This window comes from Pogoniulus pusillus, chromosome 23 (genome assembly GCF_015220805.1).
Source record: "Pogoniulus pusillus isolate bPogPus1 chromosome 23, bPogPus1.pri, whole genome shotgun sequence".
Classification (NCBI taxonomy): domain Eukaryota; kingdom Metazoa; phylum Chordata; class Aves; order Piciformes; family Lybiidae; genus Pogoniulus; species Pogoniulus pusillus.
The window spans coordinates 8475991-8503821 of record NC_087286.1 but is presented as its reverse complement, the minus strand read 5'-3'; the positions used below and the strand labels follow the sequence as shown (position 1 = coordinate 8503821).

Sequence of the window (27831 nt, the reverse complement as noted above, 5' to 3'; positions counted from 1 at the left end):
TGGCAAGATCACACCTGCAATACTGTGTCCAAGTTTGGGCTCCCCAGGTCAGGAGAGACAGGGCTGGATAGAGTCCAGTGGGGAGCCATGAGGATGACTGGGAGACTTCAGCATCTCCCCCTGTGGAGAGAGACTGAGAGCCCTGAGGCTGTTTAGTCTGGAGAAAACTGAGAGCAGATCTCACCAGTGTCTATAAATATCTGAGGGGTGGGTGTCAAGTGCCTTGGGCCAATCTCTTTTTGGTGGTCAGCAATAATAAGGAGCAACAATTACAAACTGGAACATAGAATCATGGAATTGTAGAATGGTTTAGGTTGGAAGGGACCTCAAAAATCATCTACTTTCAACCCCTGCCATAGGCAGGGACACCTCCCACTAGAACAGACTCAAGGCTTCATCTAACCTGGCCTTGAACACCTCCATGGAAGGAACACCCACAACTTCCCTGGACAACCTGTGCCAGTGTCTCACCACCCTCACTGTGAAGAACTTCTTCCTAACATCCAGTTTAAATCTCCCCACTGCCAGTTTAAACTCACTACTCCTCATCCTGTCGTTTTGCTTCAACGTGAAGGGGAACTTCTTTACAGTGAGGGTGATGGAGCCCTGGAGCAGGCTGTCCAGAGAGGTTGTGGAATGCTGCCTTGGCAGGGAGGTTGGACTCAATGATCTCTGGAGGTTCCTTCCAGCCTCTACTATTCTGTGATTCTTTGGAACATAGTATCAAAGAGACTGGAAGCTCACAATTTTCATCAGGAGTGTGTCAGCTCCACCCTTGATGGAACAACAAATGGCAGCTGATGCTGTACTAATTTGAGCATCTGTTTGCTAACAACTGCTGCAGGGCATCACTGCTGGGTTAAAAGTGCTGGGTTTTGAGATCCTTGTGGTGGTTTCTGGTGTGCGTAGCTGTTAAATTGTTCATGCTTCCAGCTCTAATTGCATTTTAACGAACAACATGGTGCTTAGTCAACCTCAGTGATGTGATGTGTTTGCAGGGCTTTCAGCGCTGGCACTGCTGCAGCTGTCTGCAGGAGACCAGAGATGTCAGTTTCATAGGATCAAGGAATGCGCTGGGTTGGAAGGAGTCTCTAGAGGTCAGCTAGTCCAACCTCCCTGCAGTAAGCAGAGGCATCCCCAACTAGAGCAGGGTGCTCAGAGCCTTATCAAGCCTGACCTTGGAGGTCTCCAGGGATGGGGCCTCCACCATCTCTGGGCAACCTGTTCCAGTGTTCCACACTCATAGTCAAGAACTTCCTCCCAGTGTGCAATCTATCCTTCTTTAGTTTCAAACCATTGCCTCTTGTCCTAATGCTACAATCTCTTGTAGATAGTCCCTTCCCAGCCTCCCTGTAGCCCAGCTCAGGCCCCTATAAGGTTTTCCTGGAACCTTCTCTTCTCCAGCCTGAGCAACCCAAACTCTCTATGTCTCATAGCCTTTTCTGGACCCTCGCCATCAGGTCCATGTCCTTCTTGTGTTGAAGGCCACAAAGCTGGACACAGTACTTCAGGTAGGGTCTCACCAGAGCAGAGCGGCAGAATCCCCTCATCACCATCTGCTGGCCATGCTTCTTTTGATGCTGCCCAGGATGCCATCTGCCCTCTGGGCTGTGAGTGCTTGTTGCTGGCTCATGCACAGCTTCTTCTCCAGCACTACCTCCATGTCCTTCTCTGCAGGGCTGTGCTTCTATGATTCTGTGACTCTGTCACTGAAGTTTAAATGCCCTCTTTCAGATGATATACACTCTTTTTCAATTTCACATAGTTCTAATCATTACTGTGTTCCAATTCACATACTCTGAATCCCTAAATCAAAGAAAGAACAAAGGCAGTTCTTAAGCACATGCAAACAAAGGTGGAGGTGAACTTACGCGGTCAAAATACATACATTTAAAAAATATTTACATTTTACAGATCAAGGGAAATTCTCCTTTCCCTCTACTCTGCTCTGGTGAGACCTCATCTTGAGTACTGTGTTCACTTTTGGGCTCTCCAGTTTAGGAGGAACAGGGATCTGCTGTTAAGGGTCCAGCAGAAGGCGATGAGCATGATTAGGGGACTGGAATACTGCCTGATGGGGAGAGGCTGAGGGCCCTGGGGCTTTCTGGTCTGGAGAAGACTGAGAGGGGATTTAATCAATGTTTATAAGTATCTGAGGGCTGGGGGGTCAGGAGGTGGGGAACAGGCTCTGCTCACTTGCTCCCTGGGATGGGACAAGGAGCCCTGGATGTAAGCAGCAGCACAGGAGGTTCCAGCTCAACACAAGGGGAACCTCTTTACTGTAAGGGTCCCAGAGCACTGGAACAGGCTCCCCAGAGACATTGTGGCATCTCCTTCTCTGGAGACTTTCAAGGCCTTTCAGATGTGTTCCACTAGATATGTGTGGTCCTGCTCTGGCAGGGCAGTTGGACTCAGCGTCTTTATGTCCCTTCCAACCCCTAACATCCTGTGATCATCCTGTAGCCTGCACTGAAAATGAGAATTCTCCCAAGACAGGTATAGGGACTGGGTTGAAGGAGGCTTCAGCACATTCACTCTGCACTTGCTCTGTTCCTCTTTCAGGTTTGCTGAAGGTGCAGCTCGCCAGCAGCCGCTGCCCTGTGATGCCTGGGCATGCCTCATGGCAGAGGTACCCGACCACCCCGCTGGAGCGTGGCACTTCCCTGTAGGGAGCTGGGTAAGTGTGGAAAATGCTGCCTTTGCCCACATCAGTCTTTGTTCAGACATGGTGGTAGCTGTGACAAACCTGGTGTTGGGGGCTGCTTTCTTCAGCTCCTTCTTGCTCATCTGACTGTGGTCTCCAGGCTTCCTGCACATGGGGAGAAGGTCTGCTGAGCAGTGATGGATGCTTGTGTGTTTTGTTTATTTCTGGTGTTCTTAGACAGTTTTGTCTGTAGATGTGCTTATATGTTGGATGGAAGGGGAGGATATAGAGGCAGAGTTAATGGGAGTTGGAGATGTTCACCAAGGTGTGAGTTGTACTTCTGTTGTTCCTTGTTTCATAGACAGGGTAAGCATTAAGGTGGGGAAGGTAGGCGAGAGATGTCTGCAGTGTTGTCTTGCTCTCTTCCTTTATGAATACCAAGATTCTGGAAACCTGTTGCATTTGGTGCCATGAACAGTGCTGATTTCTTTCACATGCTGTGAGCCACATCTCATTTCCCATGGACTGCTAAGGTTTGAGAAGTGATGCTGTCTGTTAGGGAATACTCTCTATGCAGTGCTTCAGCAAGTGCTCTTGCAAAACTAAGCTATGGCTTCCTGTTTGACCTTTTAAGGAAGACTTGGAATTGAGCTATTCTTTGTGGTTGTATCAGTGTGTAGATCAGTATGGATGCTGGGGAGCCTTGCTGAGCTGTGGCAAACACTGCTTCTGCTTCTCACCTTTGGGGCTAAATCTGGATACTTACCTGTCTGTGGTTGTGGATTTATGAATGATTGTTAGAAAGAAACATGGGCGTCTGGACATGGATCCTTATCCTAATGGTCCTGGCAAGAAGCCCTGTGCATCCAAGGGGAATCTCTAGGAGTTAGTCCAACTGGGTTGTATTTGGTACTCTGAAGGGGAAAGGCAATAAAAGCAATGCTGGGTATCTAGTAGTTTGCTTTAACAATGCATGTGGGCAGGGAGGAGAAATGTATCTGAAGAAGTGTGCAAATCCAAGAGGCAACAAAGAACAGTCCACCTGCATCTTGGAGTTGGACTCGATCTCCTTGGGTCCCTTCCAACCCCTAATGTCCTGCGGTGATTTTGGGCAGTATGGAGCCTTGAATAAACGAGGCAGAGCTGAGAATAAACGATCCTGGTTCCTGTAGACAGTGCAGGCTGATGCTTGCACAGTTCCTCAGACCTTTGGTTTAGGAAACATGGAGGTGACTGGTGGACTGTTGCTCTTTGGGTCAGTTTAGATGCTGACAAAGATGCATTTTGATTCTCTGAGTTCTCTGAGGCCAAATGCTTATATTTTTGGTTTACTACTGCAGTTACTTTAGCAAATACCAACTTTTTTTAAATGCAATGATTGACATCTCTTTTCAATGTCTGAATTAATGGAGGAAGGTGCTGCTGAGGTTGAGAAGTAGCCTGATTCTTAGGAAATTATCTTTCCAAGACATGGTGCTAACTGTTTATTTCCCACCTTGTCTCACATTTCATGCAGGAAAAGGTGATTGGGAGAGAATTTTTCTGTTAGAGTGCAGTCTGTTGAACTTTTTGTTCTGCCTTCCATTTGAATGGAGACTACATGGAATGAGGGATCAGTGTGCAGGACCAGGGCTAGTAAATTATTCTGTTATAGTGGACTGCTTCAGTAGATCTTGGCTTCAAACTAGAGAACAGCAGATTTAGACTGGATGTTAGGAACAAGTTCTGCACCATGAAGGTAGTGGAAGATTGTAAGAAGTTACTCAGTAAGGTGGTTGAGACCCCATCCTTGGAGATATTCAAAGTGAGGCTCAACAGGGCCCTGCTCAGTCTGCTCTAGTTGAGGGTGCCCCTGCTGACTGCAGATAGGGTTGGACTGGATGACCTTTGGGGGTCCCTCCCAACACAGACCATTCTGTGGCTGGTAGTACTGCCTATGGCTTATGCTTCTGGTGCTCCAGGGGTGGTGTTGAGGCTGCTCCTTTGGGAGGACTTGAGGTGGTGGTCGATGATTGCTGGCACTCTAAAAAAAATGTTATTTCCTGTGTTTTTGTGGAGCTGCTTATGACATTAGGGTCAGCAGGGCACTACAGATATGCTGGTAACAGTCACTTTAACTTCTTATCATGTCCTATTCAGAGAATAGCCATGTTGAAGACCACAGCTGCCCTCTGTGCTCCTGGAGGGACTACACTCTTGCCTCTTGGGTAGGTGGTCACAAGGACCTCTGCTCTTCTCATCTTGAGATCTGATTAGCAGATCACTTTGCCACCAGGATTTGTGAGACTGAACCACAGCTGTTAGAGCAGATGTTTGCTTTGCATTCATTGTGGGCTGTCTATAAAGACCTTGAGTTTAAATTCACCTTACTGCTGTATTTGTAGTTCTGAGTGGCATGCTCTGGGTCTAGTCAAGACACCTTTAGTGAACCTGAAGTATTTTTAAAAATATATATATTATTTTTAAGTAGGTTTAGTACTTACAAGTGACCTTCCCTTTAGGATTCTGCTATCAGCTCAAGCAGAGTGATGGCAAAGCTTTGAAGTGAGATCTGGGAAGGTGGTGCCTCAACCCTTCCCAGTAAATCTGGTCAGTGCCAGTCCAACTTGTATCTGTTTTAAGCACATCTTGTTCAGACATTTATTTATTTATTCATTCAGTAATTCAGTTACTTAATTTAAAAGAACAAATACCTTTCCAAAGTTTGTTGTTCATTCCTTTTATTTTACTTGGAGTGGGCTTAATTCAATAGGAATTTGCATTCTAGTTGTTTTTAGTGGTGCTTTTATGGATGAACACTTCCCAGATGTAGATTACTTTTTTAAAGGGTCAGTTGCTTGCCATCCAGCCATGACTGGTACCCACTGCAGGTTGATTATTGGTTATTCAAATAATTGGGTTTAGCCAATATGGTTTTACCTAATGAAATGGGTCTGGTTTTAGCAACCTGAACTCAAAATGGGCATAGTTATGTGGTGGGCTGGAGTGGCAGCATGTGGCTGTTCCCCAGCCTTAAACAAACCTGAATAGATTCCCAGTGCAGAGCTGCAGGCTTGTTTCAGCCCAGTACAAGGATTTTCAGGAGCTCACAAGAAGTCAGTGCTGGAGGTGAAGGCCACTGAGATACTGGAGTGTGTCCAGAGAAGGGCAATGAAGTTGGTCTGGAAAACAGGTTTGGTGAAGAGGAGCTGAGGGAGCTGGGGTTGTTTGGCCTGGAGTAAAGGAGGCTGAAGGGAGATGTCGTTGGTCTCTATGACTTCCTGAAAGGAGGCTGGACTGAGGTGGGTGATGATCTCTTCTCTGTAGTATCAGGTGATAAGATGAGAGGAAATAGCCTGAAATTGCACTGGGGAAGTTTAGTTTGGGGATTAGGAACAATTTCTTTGCAAGAATGCTCAGGGATTGGAAAAGGATGCCTGGGGAGGTGGTGGAGTCCCTGTCCCTGGAGGCGCTCAGAAAACAATGTGGCACTTGAGGACATGGTTTAATGGCCATGGTGGTGTTGACAGTTGGACTTCATGATTATAGAGGTCTTTTGCTAATGGTTCTGTGGTTCAGCTGTTGAGCAGCACAATAGCTGTTGCTCCCTGGCTTGTACTTGGACAATGCTGTAAAAATGAGGAGTGTAAAGGGCATCTGATGCTTGTTTATGGCTGTTTCTTGCTGTGGACATTGACTGCATATGTTTGGCTGGTAGCACTAAACACTCCTCACTTAGCAAGCTTGCCTGTTCAGAAGGTGGTTTTGTTTTCACTGCTGTTTTTCAGATCTGTTCCTTTTCCTAGGGCCAGCGGGGGCTCTGTGCCTTCCTGGGTTCCCTGGTCTTTTTGACTTAATTTCTTCCTTCTGAGTCCGTATCTCTGCACGCAGTGATGCCAAGTGCTTGTATTGCCAGCAGCCAGCTTGGAAATGGGCTTGCTATGACGCTGTGCCCAAAGTGCATGCACCCTGCCTTTCCTGTGCCTGTGTGCATGAGAGTTGTTGTACCATACAAATGATTGCCACTTTCAGTCTTTTGAAGAAGGCAGAATTTCAGTTTACAGATTTTGTTTTACCAGTGTCTTGCTCTCAGCACTGTCTAATGTCCTTGTTCTTTCGTGCATGTCTCAGGGTGAGTGGTTTCTGCATTTCTTTCCTTCTTCCACCTTTCTTGAGATGTTAAGTGGGAGTAAAGAAAAACAACCCCAAACCAAAACAACACCCAAAAAAATCCAAACAAAAAAGACCCAAACAAAAATGTAGACCAACCAAGAAAACCCCACAGACCACCCCAAAAAAAAGCCCAACAAACAAATCAAAACCAAGTGGGTTTGGAAGGCCTCTCAGCATCTAGACTGTAGTGATTTTGAGGATGACATTGTTATCCTGACTCTGAAAGGAGAATGTGGTAAGTAGAGGCTTTGTCTTGAAAATTATTTTTAACATGATGAAAAATGCCTCTGCTATTCATCACTTTCTCCTGTCTATATTTGTGATCTTTCATTCCTTTTATTAGTAAATGAGAAGGGGAAATGGGAGTAACATCAGGAAATAGATGAAGGCACACTGAACAGTACTATGGGAACACTAAATTAAAGCATCTGCTTTTGGTTTTTCTGGGAAATCAAGCAGCAACTGGAGCAGAAAACCTGTTAGTTTTTTTTTATTCTTGGATTGCATTTCTGTATCTGCAGTCAAGCTTCACCCTGTTCCTTAGGGTTTCTTCTTTCCTCCCTCTGTTTTTCTCCTTTTCTTGAAACAGTCACTTCATTGAACCCAAGACTGAAGCCTACAAAGGCTCCACAGTGAAGGAATAATAAAGGACTCAGATCCAAATGTTGTTGATCCAGGCTGGATTTTTCTGTAGCGTTTGTGCCTGGTTTGAGACAGGGACCTGACCCCTCTCAGCAGGGTGCTTGCGAGGCTGGCACGCTGGCTGCAGGAGGCACATGGTGACACTGGTGCCTGCAGATGTGCAGGCAGCACTCATTTACCATCAAAAAATGGGTACAAACACAACATGTAGTTCACTGTGAAGTATTCTTGCAGATGGAATGAGTCTGTGGCATGACCTAGGGATGTAAACTAGAGGATTGTTTAGTGTTTTGCTCAACTAGCTGTTCTTCAGCTCCCCTGCTTGCCATCCTCCCTTCACGCATGGCTTCCACCTCCTCTTGAGATGGAATAGCTGATGTGAGGCTCTTCAGCTGCCTAATCACAGAATGGTGGGGGTTGGAAGTGGTCTCTGGAGATTGCCTGGTGCAAATCCCCTGCTGGAAGAGGTTGGTCTAGAGCAACTTGCACAGGAACGTGTCCAGGTGGGTTTGGAAATCTCAAGAGGAGACTCCAAACCTGGGCATCAATGTGCATTCCATTTTGGGGCTACAGGCATGACTGGCCGGGGACCTACGGTGAGGCAGGGACTGGTGGTTGTAAATTGCAGTCCCTGACTGTGGGTCAGTAAGTAGAGCAGCACTGAGGCTAGGGACGATGTAGTGATGTTGCTTTGGAGCCAGTGTGCAAACCTGATGAAACCATGACAAAGATGGGCCCTCAAATCCTTCTATTCCCAGTGACTTCCTGATGCTTTCCTCCTCCTGAGGATCAAAACAGGGTGCTGATGGCTAGTGCATTTATGGTGTGTGGCTGAAGGCTTGCCAGCTGGCAGCATGGTATGAGTGGGGACTCTCTTCCCATATTTTAGTGGTACCATAGAGGTTTGTTTGCTATTCCAAGCTGGTCACTCAAAAAAAAGAAAAGATATTAAATATGAAATGAAAATTGAGAGTTTTGTAAAATATGAGAGTATTTAAGCAAACTCCATAAATCTGTCTACCAGCTCTTAAAGCTTTTTGTTCCTTGGATATTAAGGGCTAGAAGTCTGTTGTTTTTCTGTGAGCTTTTCAAAAGCAAGTGTGGCTCTTCTGCAAACACCAGACTTCAAGAGCTAAGACTTTGAAAGAGCCAGATGATATTGTGAGACTCTGGAGGGAAAACATGACGCTTATAACATTGTAGATAGCCCCTCAAAATGCTCCCTCTGCTTCCATATCCCTTTATTCTGGGACATGAAAGAGAAACCTGAGCCAATGCAGGATTACAGAACTAGGTTACAAACCTGGAGCTAGACTTTTTTGTAGTTAAAGCATCAGAAATGTATTTTGTATGCTTGTTTTGGTTTAAAAACATTATGCATTTGGAAAACTCCTTCTCCCTCCAGACCCCCATGAGAGTTCTTCTTTTCAAGTAATTAAAGCTAAGCAGTAAGAAGCAAAGACAGTGAACTGTAAGAATTCATTGCTGGTTACAAGAAGAATTTCTCCTCCATCTGCCATCAAATTAAAATAAATAAATAAAGAAATAAGGCCTTTCAAAAAGCAGATGGCCTTGTAACTAAAACAAATCTGGATCCTGGCAGACAGGGTGAGAGGAATGTGTGTTGTGAGAAGTGCTGCAGAGGGATTTGTTGTTTGGTGGGATTCTCTGGTTGTGAATACCTGTGCTGATTCTTATAAAGATGTGCAGAATGAGTGCTAAGAGGCTGGAGCCAGGCTCTGCTGGATGATGCCCAATGACAGGACAAGGGGCAGTGTTGGAAGCTGAGGCATAGGAAGTTCCATGGAAACATGAGGAGGAATTTTTTCCCTGTGAGGGTGACAGAACACTGGAACAGGCTGCCATGGGGTTTGTGGAGTCTCCTTCTCTGGAGATATTCAAGACTTGCCTGGATATGTTCCTGTGTGATCTGCTCTAGGTGATCCTGCTCTGGCCAGGAGGATTGGACCGGATGACCTTTTGAGATCCCTTCCAGCCCCTGACATTCTGTGATTCTGTGCTGTGCACAACAGCAGAGACCAAAATCAGTAACTTATATTCTATCTGAAGGCTCCTAAAGAAATAATATTATTTCTGGAGCACAGCTTCTGTCTGCGTTTTCTGAAAGGTGTCATCTCCTAATGGGTATTTGTGAGCATCTTAGGTGCAGGCCATGTTAATAACAATGGGTTCTGCATGGGAGGGAATTAATCCTAAAGTGGAAGTTACAGAGTAGCATTTCAAGAAGCTCATTCAAAATCAAACTCTGTATTTACAGTTCTGTGTTTATGCACAAGTGTTTGCTTTTATGACTGCAGCCTAGCAAGATTCTTAAATTAATAGCCCAATTAATAAATAATGCCAGCACTCCATCATTTAAAGCTACCTAGATGATGGCAAACAAAAATCCTCCAAAAACCTTCCTAGAAGCTTGTTTCTTCTGTGTGTCATCATCCCTGGGTGAAGTTGTAGCTGCATGACTTCATTCAAGACTCATCGCTCTGTGAATCTCTGAGTCATTCAGTCAGCTTCATTATTAGATTCATTGCTTACACTGGATAAGTAAAACTTAGCACTGCTTGCATGTTTGCCATAGATGCCATACTCTGTGGCTGAAAACTGCAATTCCTAGAGGCTCTGTGTGTGTCTCTTCCATGTGGCTTGGACCAGAGTAGCCCAGCACACTCCTGAAAACATTTTTATGGTGACTGGCTGTTCACTCAGTATTGCACTGGTCCTTTTCTCAGGCAGCAGAAATGCTCTCTGGAATTGTTCCAGTCTCTTCAGCTAGAGCTAGCAGGCTTTTTCCGTAGATCATAGTGGGAAAGTCTCTAAGAGAGTTGGCATTGTTCAGCCTGGAGAAAAGGCAGTTTTGAGGAGACCTTAGAGTGGCCTTCAGTAACTGAAGTGGGCTACAAGAAGGCTGGAGAGGGACATTTTACAAGGGCTTGTAGTGGTAGGATGAAAGAGAATGGATTGAAGCCTGAGGAGGGGAGATTTAGGCTGAAGATTAGGAATAAATTCTTTCCAGTGAGGGTGGTGAGACACGGGAACAGTTTGCCCAGGCAAGTTGTGGATGTCTTCTCCCTGGAGGTGTTCAAGGGTTGTATGGGGCCTGGAGCAATCTGGTCTAGTGGGAGAGTTCCAACCTGTCATGGCAGAGGGGTTAGAACTGGGTGATTTCCAGGTGTCTGTTCCAACCCAAACCGTTCAATGAATCTATGAAATACAGTTAAAAAAACATAGTTGCTGCTTCAGACACATCCTTGTTTATAATAAAAAAATAATCCAGGCTTATATCCATCTGATGTTTAAAAGCAGATTTGCAATCTGAAGAGAGATATTTTGATAACCGCATGATTGATACCTCCTTCCATCCCAAAAAGCAAGAAGATGATAGTGAGCAGGAAGGTCATTAGTCTGACATGGACTCTCCTAGGTGGGAGTCTCCTTTCTGGCTGAGGCAGAAAGCAAAGTGCTTCTCTCTGCAGTCACCTAGGATGAGTTCTGTGCCCAAAGGAGTAGCACTTGCCATGCAAACAGAAGAACATCTGTTGCATGATTGGTGGGTATGTAGCTTGGTTTAAGTGAGCCACCCTCCTTTTCCTTCCTCACCACTGTGATGTTAGCACTATTTTTAGTGTTGTTCTGTCTTCTGCGTGGCAGCAGCATGAAAAAAATAAAAGTACTGTGGTAGTCACAGCAAACAGCTTTGAATCTGTCCCCAAGGGAAGGATTACAACTGTCCAATCTAATAACTCTCTCTCTTGTCTCTTTAACCACATGATCTAGACCAGAAGATGTGAGAACCCTTGAAGTAGTGCTGTGTGTGCAGGGACCCTTCTTCCTGAGCCCATCAATCTCTTTTGTTGTACCCAGGAACCTGAGGACAGTAAGAACTCTTGCAGGCTTCATCCTCATGCATATCCAACACGACACCTTATGTGAAGCTGTGGGTGCAGCATTGAGGCACAGTGTGGCATGAATTTATACATGTCTGTGTTAATTCCTATTCAGTTCTGCCCATTCTTTTTTTCATGACTTCAATATTTCCTTGGTTTAAATATTTAGTGTTCTTTAGAAGTCATCCTGCTTCTCTTTTGGGCATTGTTGAGCTGATGTGCTACTTTTCATAGCAATTCTTAGGTTCTTTGTAGTAAGCAGCAGAGTTACAGCTGTCCAGGTTAGTCATCACTGCTGCAGTACTGTCCTCAGTTGTATCACAAATGCATGTTGGGTTTTGTGGAGGATGAGATCAGAAAAGAATTGCCAGGATGTGATAGCTTCAAAATGTGTGGGCATGGTGGTGTTGGGTTGATGATTGGACTTTGATCTTAGAAGTGTTTTTCAACCTTAATGGTTCACAGAATCACAGAGTGTCATGGGCTGGAAGATCATCCAGTCCAACCCCCATGGCCAGAGCAGGATCGCTTAGAGCAGGTCCCACAGGAATGCATGCAGGCAGGTTTTGAATATCTGCAGAGACAGAGACTCCACAACTCTCCTGAGCAGCCTGTTCCAGTGTTCTGTCACCCTCACAGGGAAAAAATTTCTCCTCACGTTTAAATGAAACTTCCTATGCCTCAGCTTCCACCATTGCCCCTTGTCCTGTCATTGGCCATCACCCAGCAGAGTCTGACTCCAGCCTCTTGGCACTCACCCTTTATATATTGATAAACATTGATGAGGTCACCTCTGTCTCCTCTTCATCAAGATAAAGAACCACAGCTTCTTCAGTCTCTCCTTGTAACAGATGTTCCGTTCTTTTCACCTTTGTGGCTTTGTGCTGGACACACTCAAGCAGTTCTGTGTCCTTCTTGAACTGGGGGCCCAGAGCTGGACACAGCACTCTAGGTGCAGCCTCACTAGGGCAGAGTAGAGGAGCAGGAGAACTTCTCTCAACCCACACTGGTATTGCCCCTCCTGGCCACAATTGCACATTGATGGTTCATGGTCAACCTTCCATCAACTGGGACCCCCATGTCCTATTCCCCTTCTACAATTCTGTCCCCTTTGGCTTCACTGCTAAGAAATTAAAGCAAAACTGCTGGTGGCTGTGGGAGCACTGTAGAGTGTGAGGGCAGCTGAGCCTTCTCTGGGTTGCTGCTGGGTGCAGAAGTCAACCCTGGATGGGAAATGTAAGGCTGGCACAGCCCCACCTTCCAGCTGTGGACCCTCATCCTTTAGTAATACCCTTGGCATGCTGATGCTGAGTGGTGAAGCTTCTGAATTCAGAGCATGTGGAAGCTGAGCTCTGAAAATCTGTCTGTGGTTCTCAGTCAATCAGTGTCCTGCTGTAAACATTGCTGGAAGAAGCTGCCTCATTTCCATGCAGCTCCAGGAGAGCCTTTGGATCACATTTCAGTGCTGGGTGTTTTTTTTATGGGCAGTGAGAGCACGAGGCATAAATCAAAAGTAATTTATTGAGATCTGTTAATAGATTCAAGAAGAAAATTAATTTTGCAATTCTGTGCTTCTCTTGGACTCTGCTTGCTCAAACTGGTTTGTCAGACTTTGAAGCCAGCTACCTTTCTGTTGTTGTTCACACCTCTCAAGGGTGCTTTTGTCAGGTTGTTGATGCAGCCTTGAAAATACCTGTGGAAAAATGAGGTTTGAAGGGAAAATCAGGCTTTTAGTCTTGAGATAGTAGTGAAGGAAGGAAGGAAGGAAAAAAGGTAGAAATTCACAGGCATTTCATGAAGTGGTAGGTATTGAAAGGGACCTCTGGAGAACACCTACTCCAGCCCCCTGCTACAGCAGGGTCACCCAGAGCAGGTTGCACGGGAATGTGTTCAGGCAGGTTTTGAAAGTCTCCAGAGAAGGAGACTCCAGTGCTCCAACACCCTCACAGTAAAGAATTTTCTTCTTCAGTTCAAATGAAACCTCCTGGGTTCTAGTTTGTGCCTGTTTCCCCTTGTCCTATCACTGGGCACAACTGGAAAGAGCCCAGCTCCATCCTTGTGACCTCAACCCGTTAGATATGGGTCAGCATTGAGAAAATTCTCCTCTCAGCCTGCTCTTCTCCCAGCTAAATAACCTCACATCTCTCAGCCTCTCTCTTAGGAGAGATGTTCCAGTCCCCTCAGCATCCTTGTGGCACTTTCCAGTAGTAGTTTACTTCTCCTGAACTGGGGAACCTAGAACACAGTGCTCCGGATGAGGCCTCACTAAGGCAAAGTAGAAAGAGAGGAGAATCTCCTTCAAGCTGCTGGCCACTCTTCTTAATGTGCCCTAGGAGACCATTGGCCTTCTTGGCCATGAGGGCACATTACTGGTTCATGGTGAAGCTAGCTTGTTCTCCACCAGCATCCCCAGGTCGTTTTGCTCAGAGCAGCTTTCCAGAGAAGTGAGTTCTAGGTCACATTTAGAGCTTTTTATTTTACTTTTTAACCTCTCTTTTTCAAAAGGAGCAAATTGAAACCTCTTGAAAATCTGTAAAACCAGAAGAGTTAAAGCAGTGTGTCTGAGGACCACAGCCCCTGAAGGACTGCATCTCTCCTTTTGGTTTCTCCATAACATGTCATGCTTAAGGTTTTTCTGTGTTAAGAGATATTTGATGCATCCAAAAGCAGTTAGTAGCTTCAAAGTCAATAACATGGTGAATTCTTGTCACAACATGGTGCTGCTTAGAAGTGTTCCATCTGTAATGCTTTGTGGTAAGTATTCAGGGTAGGCTAAGTTAGGGATTGGGCAATCAGTGCTTGTATCAGCACAGACAGAATTTTGCAAGCTCACTCTTGGCTTGCAGGCATAAAACAAATTGTGGTCATCTCCCAGCAACAGATTAGTATTATCCCACATGGATGTGGGAAAGAGCTTGGCCATGAGGGAAAGGGTGATAACCTCAGCTGCCTTTGATATGCCAGAAGTCATTGTGCCCCCTCCTTTAATACTAGTAGTTGGAAAGCTGTGATTGCTGGAAAGTGCTCTGCCTCCTGAAAAGTGGCTGACAGGTAGAAAGCACAGCCAAAGTGCTGTATGTTTTAGGAGGTGTTTACTGATGCACCAGCATCCCTTGTCAGCACTGCTGATAAGCTCGCAGGCAAACCACCACCACCCAGGATGTCTTTGGCAGCTCAGTGAGCAGGCTAGATGAGCTGAGCTGTGTACAAAGTGCTGATTGCCACAGGTTGGCTGCACTGGGTTAGGAACAGCAGGATGAGTGTCTGATAGAGTTTTAAAATCTACTTCTTAAATACTTAGCTTGGAACAGGCACTGTTCCAAGTGCCTAAGAACAGGCACTTTGGGGCTTGGGGGTGCTGGTGGACAGACGTATGAAAATGAGCCACCAGCATTATACAATCATAGAATCAGTCAGGGCTGGAAGGGACCACAAAGATCATCTATCTCCACCTCCCCCACCATAGGGAGGGACACCTCAGGCTGTTTAGAGCCTCATCCAGCCTGGCCAGACATGGGGCTTCCACCACCTCCCTGGTCAATCTGTTTCAGGGTCTCACCACCCTCATGCTGAAGAACTGCTTCCTAACACTCAATCAGAATCCACCAATTTCTAGCTTTGCTCCATCCCCCCGGTCCTATCACTACCTGACAAACTACAAAGTCCCTCCCCAGCTTTCTTGTAGCCTCCTTCAGATACTGAAAGGTCACAATAAGGTCTCCTCAGAGCCTTCTCCTTTCCAGACTGAAAAGCCCCAACTCCTTCAGTCTCTCCTTGTAGGAGAGATGCTCCAGCCCTTACCTACATCCTCATGGGTCATCCTTGTGGCCCTTCTCTGGACACTTTCCAGCACATTCATATCTCTCTTGTAGTAGGAGCTCCAGAACTGGAGGCAGTACTCCAGGTGAGGTCTCACCAGTGCAGAGTAGAGGGGGAGGATCACTTCCCTGACCTGCTGCCATACTTCTCTTGATGCAGTGACTTCTATCCACAAGGGATCTGGCCTCTAAAAGCTCACAAGTATCCCTTTGCATGCCCTAAGGGATAGTAGGGTATCTGCTGCTCCTTCTCATCAAGCAGTATGTAGTGCTTTTCCATTTTCAGTCCTCCCCCATCTACATTAAAATCTTGAACTGTTAGAGAAGTTGAAGCCCACAAGATGGAGGTATAAGGTATTGGATACAGAAGTTGGGAGGAGAATCACAGAACATTAGAGGTTGGAAGGTATCTCCAAAGGTCATCAAGTCCAACCCCCCTGCCAAAGCAGGGTCACCCAGAGCAGGTCACACAGGGACACAGCCAGGTGGGTTTGGGAAGTCTCCAGAGAAGGAGACTCGGCAGCCTCTCTGGGCAGCCTGCTGCAGGGTTCTGTCACCCTCCCTGTGTAGAAGTTTCTCCTTATGGTGAAGTGAAACCTTCTGCATTCCAGTTTGTACCCATTGCTCCTTGGCTTATTACTGCTGACCACCAACATGGAATTTGCCCCAGCCACTTGACACCCACCCCTCAGATATTTGTCTATATTGGTGTGAACTGCTTTCAGCCTTCTGTTTTTCAGATTAAACAGTCCCAGGGCTCTCAGTCTCTCTCTGTAGAGGAGATGCTCAAGTCCCCCAGTCATCCTTGTGGCCCTCCACTGGACTCTCTCCAGACAGGCTCTCCCTGTCTCTCTTGGATTGGTGAGCCCCAAACTGGAGACAATACTCCACATGTGGTCTCACTAGGGCAGAGTAGAGAGGGAGAAGAACCTCCCTAGCCCTGCTGGCCACACTTTTCTTGATGCAGCCCAGGCTGCCATTGGCTCACTTGGCCACAAGGGCATATTGGTGGCCCATGCAGAACTTGGTGTCTACCACCACTCCAAGGCCTTTCTCCATGGAGCTGCTTTCTATCAGGGCAGCCTCCAACCTGTATTGCTGCCTGTTGTTGTTCCTCCATAAATGCAGGACCCTGCACTTGTCCTTACTGAGCTGTGTGAGGTTTGGCTTCTGCCAGCTCTCAGCCTGTGCAGATCTTGTTGGATGGCAGCATAGCCTGACTGGGTGTCAAACTCCTCCTCCCCCAGTTCTGTATCATTAGCGAACTTGCTGAGAGTGTGTCCCCTCCGTGAAGGTGTTTAGAAGAATGAAGCCCTTTTGCTTAAGGGAGGAATTGAGCACTGTGGAGCTGACTTTGGTGGTGGATGAAGATGCTGAGGTTTCCCTGCTGTGGAGGTTACACCTGCTACAAGATAGTCCCTGCTGCATGGTGGTGGCATTGGTGAGGTAGCACCCAGCGACTGCTACCTGAGGTGATGGCAGTGACTCACTGGACTTTGACGGCTCAGCTTTAGGCTGCAGGGAAGACGTGGCAGAAGCTTCTGAACCACTTGTCTTCTCATGGCCAGGATCCACAGGGCAATTTTAACACTGTTTAAAGAGTCAGGAAGGGAGAGTTGCTTGCTGTGAGTGTCTCCTGGCACAGGGCATTCTCCCAGTTCCCCGGACTAAGGATGCACAGGAAATGCAGCTTCATCCTAGTACCTGCCTGACTATTTCCAGACAGTTTGATTGAATGTCTCTTCCAACCTGGTTTATTCTATGTTGATCCCAGGGGTGTGCTAGGTCCACTCATTTCTCTTGGGAGTACAAACTTGTTACCAGCTTCCTTCAGCTTCAGTTAGGGAAGAGGAATGAGGGAGGTGCACAGTGACAGGAGATGTAGATGTGATGACAAGAACAGCTCGTGCTATTATTGTGTGTTACAGTGCAGCTACTAATGAAGTGCTCTGTAGTCGTAACACTGCATGTTCCCTGGCAGAGGCTGAGAGAAGGAGCAGTGTGAAGAGAAAACAGACTGTTGGCATGTTTGGTTTCTGTCCAAGAGCCCCAGTAAATGAGGAGAGTGAATAAATAGCAGGAAGAAGATGCAGTATAGACCGTTAGTCAAATAGGGCTAAATTGCCTTGCCAAGTGAAGGGAAGCAAATGGAGAAGGCAGCATGCTCAGAAGGGCTGTGAACAGCACCTAAGGCAGGAAATAAAGATGTTTAGAGACTGAAAGATTGGGCTTTTTGGTTGGTTTGCCAGGTATTTTTGGTGATGGCTGGTTGGTTTTGTGGGGGTTTGTTTTAATGACTAGCAATTTTATTGCTTTAATTTCATCTTTTATACTCCCAGGGTTAAGACCCTGGATTGCTCTTCCATCCAAAAACAGTCATGGTTGTCACTATAGCACTGTGAAGCATGAGGCAAGCAAGAGAACACTCTGAAGGAAGGAGGATGTTTATTCTGATTAAGAAAATCAGTGAACTGATTGCCATTCAGCTTCCTGAAGCAGAGCTGCTAATTTACTTTGTCTTTTTTTTTTGTCATCTTGGTTGGTTGGTTGGTTGTTTTTTCTCTTCCTAAGCCTCATTTTTAAAGGAGTGTATTAAATGGCAGGGAATAATCATAGACTTATAGAATCTTAGAATTGTTGCAGTTGGAAAAGTTTTCTAAGATCAAGTCCAACCATCAGCACCACCATGGTCATTAAACCATCCCCCGAAGTGCCATATCTATGGGTTTCTTGAACATGTCCATGGACAATGACTCTACCACCTCAAGCAGCCTGTTCCAATGCCTAACCACTCTTGCAGCAAAGACATTTTTCTAATATCCAGCCTAAACTTCTCCTCATGCAGCTTAAGGCCATTTCCCCTCATTCTATCACCAGGGAGAAGAGGCCAACCTCCACCTCACTGCAACCTCCTTTCAGGGAGTTGTACAGAGAGGAGGTCTGCATCTGCAGACTACAACCTGCTCTAGGTGGACCTGCTGTAGCTGTGGAGGGTTAGACTAGATGATCTCCAGAGGTCCCTTCCAACCCTTACTGTCCTGTGATTCTGAGTCCCTGTACATCCTTCCCTTCTCTGATGGGCCATGGAGAGAGCAGAACTGCCTGTTTTTCCACACTGTGCTTCTATCCCTCTTGGGTCTGTGCTCAGTGACTGCAAGTGGAACTTACACATATGGATTGAGCTGCCCAAGTCAGGTTTTAATATACCTGCAATGCTGTTGGCCATCCCTGGAGGTTTTTAAAGCCACATTGGATGTGGTTCTGAGCAACCTGATTTAGTGTGAGGTGTCCCTGCCTGTGGCAGGGTGGGGTGGAACTGGATGATATTTGAGGTCTCTTCTGGCCCTGACATTTCTGTCAATCTGTGGCATATATATTTGGGTATGGTTTGTTTTCCTTCTCAGGATTGTAGAATTGCAGAGTGTATCGGTTTGGAAAGGACTTTTGCAAGCAGTAGAGGGGCATCTCCAAATAGGTCAGGTTCCTCAGGGACCCACCAAGTTTGACCTTGATGGGGATGGGGTGTCCACCACATCCCTGGGCAACCTGTTTCAGTGTTTTACTACACTTGTTGTAAAGAACTTCTCCTAATTTCCAGCCTGAATCTCCCCTGCTCCAGTTTCCTACCATTGTTCCTCATTCTGTTGCTACAAGCCCTTCTAAACAGTCCCTCCCCTGCCCTCCTGTAAGTCCTTTTCAGATATTGAAACACTTCTATAAGGTTTCCCTGGAGCCTTCTATTCTCCAGGCTGAACAACCCCAACTGTGCCCAGTCTGCCTTCCTACAGAAGTTCTCCTTGGCAGCAGAGGAGATTCTTTTGGACAGGGGGCAGTCGAAGCTTAGAGGTGGTACAGAGCACCCTGGTTTTTAGGAAAATAAGACCTCTTTCACTTAGGAGGCCATAAGATGTGGACTTGAGAGGGAATTTGCTGCTTTCCTCCACATTAGATATGCTACTGTCTTAATCACGTGTTAGGACTGGTCACAGCTTGTCAGTTCTCCATCGTGTTACAGCATCAGGGCTGTCTGTGTGCTACAAGCCTTTCACCTGTGGGACAAACCATTTCTGACATGTCTGCAAGAGACGTTGAGCTTGGTCTGAGGGAGAAATGTAATGTTTTGTGAAATGCAGGTGATGGGACTAGTTGATTGAGAAGTCCCTGATGACCTTAACCTCTATGAAATAGCAGGAGTTTCGCTGAGGGCTCCACTTTGAGGTCTGATTCAATGCCATGCCCTGCAGAAGGATATGGTACACTTTGGAGCCATTTACCAGGCTACCCAGAAAGATGGAGTAATTGCCAATTGCACAAATCGTAAGAGGCCACCTGAGATATTCAGGGAATGCTAAAAGAGATGGAGTAAAATGACCCTTGGTCTTTTGTAGCTGCTGAAAGTTTGCCAGGAAGCTTCCTGAAAGGAAACTTCACCTTCCCTATTTGTCCCTTCTGCAATTTTAACTTTAGATTTATGGTGTCAGTGAGCAGAAGCTGTTCCAGTGTAATGGAGAGGTAATGAATTGATACAAGATATGATTTTCAAAAGGTAATATTGTTTACTAATTTCCAATATGCAGAACTCTCTCTACCCCTATTTTTTTAAAATAATAATAGGTTCTTTGCATGGTCATGGAAACATTATACAGAGAATAACTTAGGATCTAGAACGTTTAAGAAATAACTAGCAAAAATCTAAATATTAATTGAACTGGAAGAGAAGGTTCCCACAGTCAGTATACCACTTGTGGTTAATTATGCTGCTTGTCCACTAAATGGACTCCAGGAGCTCCTTTCTGCTTATGGCAGAAGGCTGTGGTGAATCATAAGAGGCTTTAAGAATTTACTCATGCCATATTATTTCCCGACTGGCAGGGCTAGCTACAGCTTCAGACAGTACCCAAATGCTTTCAGGGAGTTCTGTTGGTGTCTTGTCAGCTGCTAAGGCTTCTGATTCTTCCCAGGCTTCACAGGGTGCTGGGGAAAGGAGGCAGATGACCAAGAGCAGGTGGTCCTTATTTTTCTGGATGATCTGTGTACCTCCAGGACTTCATGTCTTGGCAGGAGACTTTCAGGTGTAGGCAGGTTGTCTTGTGAGGTGCAGTCTTGGCACAACATCATGCTGGCTATGCAGGCCAATTGTGTGGAGGCATTTAAAGCCTGCTCTTGTTAAACTTGAAGCAGTGTAGTTTCCAGGCAAACTCAAAGCATCAGAGTTTGTTACTTTGTGTTAGAGCTAGCTTATAGCTTAGCGCAGCATGGCAAGATGCAATAAAGCAGTAAGGCAGCATACTGCCGGGAGCAGAAAGCAATAGCAGCAGGCAACAGCAGGCATGAATACAATGGCAGAGCATGTTGTGTTACCTGTTCATCTCTTTTTATCAATACAGCCCAAGACTAATGGGCCTTTGCACACAATAGCCAATCAGAATGGCCATTACTCAAGCTCAACCGTATTAGGTGAAACCACAGGCTTGCTTTACCCAACTTTGGGAAAAGCATAGCCCTTGCATGAGGCAGGCACAAGCCAAGTGTGTGTACCTTGCTTACTACAGGCTGTAAACAGGAGCAAACCAAATCTGGGCAAGCCAGAGTCCTTAGACTCAGTGGTTTCAGGTTCTTTGTCCTCTTTCCCATCCATAGCAGAAGGAGGGAGAGCAGAAAAACATGCCTGGGCAAGCCAAGACATATATAAGCCTGTTTTGGCCTGCTTAAGCCTACCATGACACCTTGTCCCTTCCTTTGTGACCCCCAGCTCTCAGACATTTATGGACATCGATCAGATTCCATTTCAGTCCTCTCTCCAGACAAACCAGCCCCAGATCTCTCAGCCTTTCCTTATCAGGCAGTGCTCCAGTCCCTTCAGCATCCTTGTAGCTCTCTGGTGGACTCTGTCCAGTAGATTCCTGTCCCTCTTGGGAGTCTAGAGCTGGGCACACTGCTGACTCTCATTTAGTTGACTGTCAACCAATTCCCCATTTTCTCTGAGTCACAGCTTTCCAACTGCAATACCTGGCTGCTATTTTACTGTAAACCTAACTACTATAGGAAGTAATAAATTTTATCTCTGAAATGTCATATTAGCTGGAAAAATTTCATACTAGCAGTGAAGTGCACATTCATTGCTGTGTCCTTCAAAGTACAGTAATGAGGAACTTGCCCTCTTGTGGCTCTAAGCAGTGGCCCTGTCAGAAAGCAGGTGAGATGTGCAGGGAAAATACCCATTTTGTCTTACATTCTTAACTCTGCTTTTAAATCACCTCATTCAGGTACTACAAAATAATGTCAACAGTGTCAAGTATATTGTTATGTAAAGGATAAATTAATCTGTGCCTTACATCAGTGTAGTGCTCTTCTACTTTATACGTGCCAAACCCCAAAGGAAATATTTTTGAGGTCATAATTTGATTTTTATCTGCAATTTAAACTTTAAGTATGTGTTCAGAAATGGTGTCTTCCCAAAGACAGTGTAGTGATATGGTTAAGGAAGTCCTACTGTGAGTTTGGTGAGAAAGAAGGTGAAACTACTTGCTGAAAATTGCTCTGGAAATGACTGTAAACACAGTGTAAATGTTGTGCAATTCTTGGAACTTTCAAAGATCCTGGTCAGCAGATTTGATTTTGATGAAAACAATCTACCACACTTAAGATTATTGGGGAAAAAAAAAGCCACGATAAAAAATTATACTTCATGTGAAACTGGATCTATCCTAGCATTGTTTCTGGTGTCACAGGTCTGCAGAGAGCATGGGATTGGAAGGGACCCTTGAAGGTCATCTTGTCCAACCCCCCTGCAGTCAGCAGGGACACCTCCAACTAGATCATAGAGTAGATTCATAGACTGGTTTAGGTTGGAAGGGACCTCAAAGATCATCTAGTTCCAACACTCTGCCATGGGCAGGGACACCTCCCACTAGAACAGGTCACTCAAGGCCTCATCCAACCTGTCCTTGAACACCTCCATGGAGGGAGCAGCCACAACCTCCCTGGGAAACCTGTGCCGGTGTTTCACCACCCTCACTGTAAAGAATTTCTTCCTAACATCTAGTTTAAATTTCCCCTCTGCCAGTTTAAACCCATTACTCCTTGTCCTGTCATTACAAGACCTTGTCAATAGTCCCCCCTCAGCCAACAGGGCTGGTGAGGAGCAGCTGAGGGAACTGAGGTTGTTTAGTCTGGAAAACTGAATGGTTCTCTCCAACTCTCTGAAAGGAGGCTGGAGCAGTGTTGGTGTCTTCTTCCTTGTAACAAGTGATAGGATGAGAGAAAATGGCTTCAAGTTGCCCCAAGTTGCTGCAAGAGTGATGAGGCTTTGGAAGAGGTTGCCTGGGGAGGTGGTGAAGTCACCACCTCTGGAGGTGTTTAAAAAACATGTAGGCATGGCATTTTAGGACAAGGTTTAGTGGGCATGGTGGTGTTGTGTCTTGGTTGGACTTGGTAATCCTAGAGGTATTTCGAACCTTAATGATTGCATGATTTCATGAAATGAGAGTGCATTTACCAGTGTTGTTTCATTCTTTCCTGCTCTTAGAAAGCATTGGTGGAGGGCACATGTAACATGTTCAGTCTATTTGGGACACAGACTGCTTCTGGTCAGCCAAATTCCTCATCGAGGTGGAGCAACAAAAGCTCACCATTAGATCTGTTGGTTTTAGAGCTGATCTTAATTTGATGCCTCTGTGCAGTCATTCTTGATAAGACCCAGATGCCAACAATCTGTATTAGCTGCGAATGAACTGCTTATCAAAACAGATTGCCCCAGTCTGGTGACACAAACAGCCTCTGTCTCTTGTTCCAAAGAATGCACCATTTGGCTGATAAAGCTGATTATCCATCAGTATTACTGAAAATGTAGATGCTTCTCTAGATTTGAGCAAAAAATTTGCCTTAAGACGGAAAAAAGAATACTGTTAGTCTTGAAGGCCGTGTTGATTTATTGTCCCAGAGTGCCTGAAGTTGTTGGGGGAAGTTGTTTGTGGGGTGGGATACCTTCTCCTGCAGGTACAAGGAAGGTTGCATTATGGAGATGGTATGTGCTGTGTGCTTTCAGTCCTCTTGCATTCCAGCAATGCTAACTTTTGTAACCATAAAACATAATTATCCCTAGGACTGATACTCTTTGGGGAGCAGCTCTGAAGCAAAATGATTGTAATGTAGCTGACTGAAGAACTCAGTTTCTTTTCAAATGGCAGGACAGGTCATGTTCAAAGTAAGAGTTAAATATGAGATGAAAGGGGAAATACATTGGAGCAGAGCCCAGATGCTGAAAGGAAATCGTTGAAGGCTATAACCTGGTTTCCTCAATGAGTATTAATTCAAGTTGTGTATAGCAGGTATGGTGGAGAGCAGTAGTCATCAAGCTTAGAATCAAGAGTCCAATTTTCCTTCACATCTTTCTAGGAAGTATAAGACCTAGTGTTGCATAGCAACAGTTGAAGGTATAGCAATATTTGCAGTGGGAAATGTTTAGTGCTTTGGGAAGCATCAGATGGCTGATGAGATAGGGAGTGAGGGAACGGTGTTATTCTCTCATAGGGTACTGGTTTAAATTCAGTCTTGACCGTAGTGGCTGAAGACCATTAACATCTAAATAACTAGCTAGAGGCCTGCAAGATGAATTATTGGTCTCAGTCTAGTTTTCAGAGCACCTATATTCACATTTCAAATGCTGTTCCTGTAATTGGCAATGCTGGTGTGCTCTGAAGGCAAAGCCAGGTACAAGCAGCTGTGGAGACAACCACAGAGTTCCCTGCTTCAAAGCAATCCTGCCTCAGGTGCAGAGCACTCCCTGCTCTGGTCCTAGTGCCAGACAGAGCAACTGAGGGACCTGGGGTTGTTTAGCCTGGAGAAAAGGAGGCCCAGGGCAGACCTCATTGCCCTATACAGCTACCTGAAGGGTGGCTGTAGCCAAGTGGGGTTGGTCTCTTCTCCCAGGCAGGCAGTGACAGAACAAGAGGACACAGCCTTAAGCTGCTCCAAGGCAGGTTCGGGCTGGATGTTAGGAAGAAGTTCTTCACAGCAAGAGTGATTGGCATTGGAATGGGCTGCCCAGGGAGGTGATGGAGTTCCGTCCCTGGAGGTGTTTAAAAGGAGACTGGATTGAGGCACTTAGTGCCATGGTTTAATTGATTAGGTGGTGCTGGGTGATAGGTTGGACTTGATGATCTCGAAGGTCTTTTTCAACCTTGTTAATTCTGTGATTCCTTGGTTAAATCTGGGAACATAACAGACTCAAGATGGCTTAGAGGCTGTGCCACCTTGAACATCCTCCCACGAGTTTCCCTTCTTTTTAGGCACTGCACAGACAGTGTGCTTCTTGTGCATATGCTTTAACTGCTCCTTTTTAATTGGATAGATTTAAAATTGTGTCTAGCAGAACTTTTTTTTTTCTGTTAATAAACTGTTATTTTAAAAATTCCTTTTTTCCTTCCACCTCATGAGAATCCAGTGACACTTTTTCATGCTGTGATGCTTTGGATTTTACCTGCCCCCTCTACTCTTTTATGATATCACCCAGACTAGACTCAGATGAGCTGGAAATTGGGATGAAGATTTGTGTTCACAGCTTAGCACAATATACAAGCATGTATTTACAATATATACAGCTCTAGATGGAAATAGACAAGTTAAAACAAGTAATACAGAAACACAACGCCTCTCCCAGAAACCCAAGACCCCAGGAGGGGCTCTCAACCTCCTTTCCACCCCTCTACCTTATCCCAGACTATGCCTTATGTTCAAGGTGAGTTTGGAGAGTTGGCCCAGAGGGGTTAGGAAGCAGATGGATTAGTTAGCAGGTTACAGAGAGAAGGGAGGCAGCCAGAGAGCAACTGTGTTCTTGTTTCTATACATCTCAGCAAGCTGATGAGTAAAGTAGACATCGCCATTGTTTCCTTTTCACAGCCTATAATCTAATTCCTCTCACTAAAATATCCCAGCTAGGCTCAAACTAGCACACAAGCACTTGATTTCTTTCCCCCAGGGTTTCTAATAAGTTGTGTTTCTTCTTCTTTTTTTTTTTTTCACTTGACTTGTAAAATTTGTCAGGGTTCATCTTTTCAAATAAGCTTTCATCTGTTAAATGTGAGGCAAGCCAATTTTCAGCTGTGATTTTTAAGATGGAGGTGGTGGCTAAAAAAGAGTTTTATAAAAAGCTGAGAATTATTTCCTGTCCAAAGCAGATGATATCATGCCATCAGATTTATAAACAGAACTCTCTCTGTGTAAACGCAGCTTAACTTTTAGTTAAAACTCAACTTTTACATAGAATCATCAAATTGTCACAGATGAAAGGCACCTCAAGGATCATCCAGTTCCATCCCTCTGCCATGGGCAGGGACACCTCACACTGGTTCAGGTTGCTCAGAGCCACATCCAGCCTGGCCTTAAAAAGCTTCAGGGATGAGGCTCCCACCACCTCCCTGACCAACCTGTTCCACTGTCTCAGCACCTTCATAGTGAAGAACTTCTTCACTAATATCCGATCTGAATCTCCTCACTTCTAGTTTTACTCCATTTCCCCCCCTATCACTACCTGACATCCTAAACTGTTCCTCTGGAGATTTCTGGTAGCCCCCTTCAGATCCTGGAAGGCCACAATAAGGTCTCTTCGGAGCCTTCTCTTCCCTAGACTGAACAGTGCCAATCTTCTGTCTCTGTAGCAGAGCAGCTCCAGCCCTCTGATCATCCTTGAGCCATTCTCTGAACACGCTCCAGCATGTTCATATCCTCCTCGTACCAGGGGCTGTGGAACTGGAGGCAGTACTCCAGGTGTGGTCTCACCAGAGGGCGGTAGAGAGCAAGAATCCCCTCCCTCTCCCTGCTGGCCACACTTCTCTTGATGCAGCCCAAGGTCTGGCTGGCTCTCCGGGCTGCAAGTGCACACTGCTGGCTCACAGAAAATAAGCTCAGTTTTTTGGTATTTGCAAGGATAATTGAGATTCTGTGTCCATGCAGGCATCTTTCCTGTATAGGACCAGTGCTTAAATATATAACCCTAGCTCTCCTGAGCTTACACAATGAAAGGAAGATATTTCCCTCCAAATGGTCTACTTCTAAAAACCCAAACAAATCCCCTACCCTCCCACTTTGTACTGCATTGAGCCTAGCTGTGAGCTTGATCATCCAAATAATGTTTTTCTTACTTTCCTTTGATACACCCTAGAAAATAAACAAGCAAAAAATGCTGATAGCTACCCCTTCTTCGTTGTGCTTGAATTTTCCTATGATTTAGTCACAGAAAAAAAGAAAAAGGCAATTTCTTTTGCTTTGAAATGCGTGCTCATGTTGGCTTTGAAAGGTTCTACAGTAAGTACATATATATTAGATGAAAAGCACACTTAATTTGCTTGGTTATGTAGAAGATTGGTAGAAATGAAGTTCTACTTGCAGAAAGCTCCTAAGATAAAGTCTGGTTTCCTTGACATCCTATTCATGTTGGTAAATAACTAAAACCAGAAAGCCTCCCCTGTATCTCGTCCATCTCCCCAGACCCACAGTCAAACAAAAGTAATGGGAATCTTTGTGTAATTTTGTTATCTTTGGTTGGTTGTTGTTGTTGTTATTTTCATTAAGTTCATGGGGGCCAAGCACTCTGCCGAGTTGCATCCAATATTCTAGAGCCTAGCACTGCAAAAGCAGCGTGATGTTTTGGTCTGCTGTGTTTCCACAGTGAATATGAGAGTGTGGGGCAAGGTGAAGCATTTTTCGGTTCCATGCATAGGACATTTCATGGAAACACAAGGAGGAATTTTTTTCCCTGTGAGGGTGACAAAACACTGGAACAGTCTGCCCAGGGGGGTTGTGGAGTCTCCCTCTCTGGAGATATTCAAGACCTGCCTGGATGTGTTCCTGTGTGATCTGGTCTAGGTGAACCTGCTGTGGCAGGGGGCTTGGACTGGATGAGCTTTTGAGGTCCCTTCCAGTCCCTGCGATTCTGTGAAAATGATGGACTTAGAGAATTGCTTCACTTGGAAAAAACCTTTAACATTATTGAGTCCAACTGCTGACCTAACACCACCATTGCCACTAAACCGTGTCCTGAAGTGCCATGTGCACGTGTTTACTGAACACCTCCAGGGATGGTGACTTCCCTGCCTTCCTGGGCAGCCTGTTCCAATGTCTGACTGCTCTTGCAGGAAAGACATTTTCCCTTGTGACCAACTTAAGCCTCCCATAGTGCAACCCAAGGCCATTTCCTCTTGTTGTATTACTTATTACTAAAGGTTACTCATAGGATCATAGGATGTTAGGGGTTGGAAGGGACCCAAAGAGATCATCGAGTCCAACCCTCCTGCTGGAGCAGGACAATGCTATCTAACACAGATCACAGAGGAACACATCCAGACAGGCCTTGGAAGTCTCCAGAGGAGACTCCATGACCTCTCTGGGGAGCCTGTTCCAGTGCTCTGGGACCCTTAGAGTAAAGAAGTTCCCCCTTGTGTTGAGGTGGAACCTCTTATTCCCCTCAGGGCTGTCTGAAGTGGTCTGTATAAACCAGACTGATAAAGCCATTCTAACATATTCTGAGATGTTCCTGGCTGGCTCCATCTCTTGCTGCCTCGTGCCAGTAGGTATTTGCCTGAACTGCTGCAGTGACTGAAGCACAGAGTAGGGAAAGGCTTTGCACGAGAGAGGTTTAGGACTCAAAGTGCACATGCAGCAGCACTCGATTGTG

At 45.6% G+C, this 27831-nt stretch overlaps 1 protein-coding gene across 13 annotated transcripts in view; it reads left to right on the top strand.

The window, feature by feature from the left end:
- Positions 1-27831, top strand: part of KIAA1217 (KIAA1217 ortholog) — a 501320-nt gene that overhangs the window by 86312 nt on the left and 387177 nt on the right. For 11 of the 13 annotated variants that reach the window (XM_064162493.1, XM_064162489.1, XM_064162494.1 and 8 more), the window contains one exon: positions 2563-2677. In XM_064162493.1, the coding sequence (XP_064018563.1) occupies positions 2614-2677 (64 nt within the window). In that variant the 5' untranslated portion in view covers positions 2563-2613. Of the gene's footprint in view, positions 1-2562; positions 2678-27831 lie in introns of those variants that run through there. The other 2 variants (XM_064162491.1, XM_064162490.1) reach the window with 2 other exon arrangements.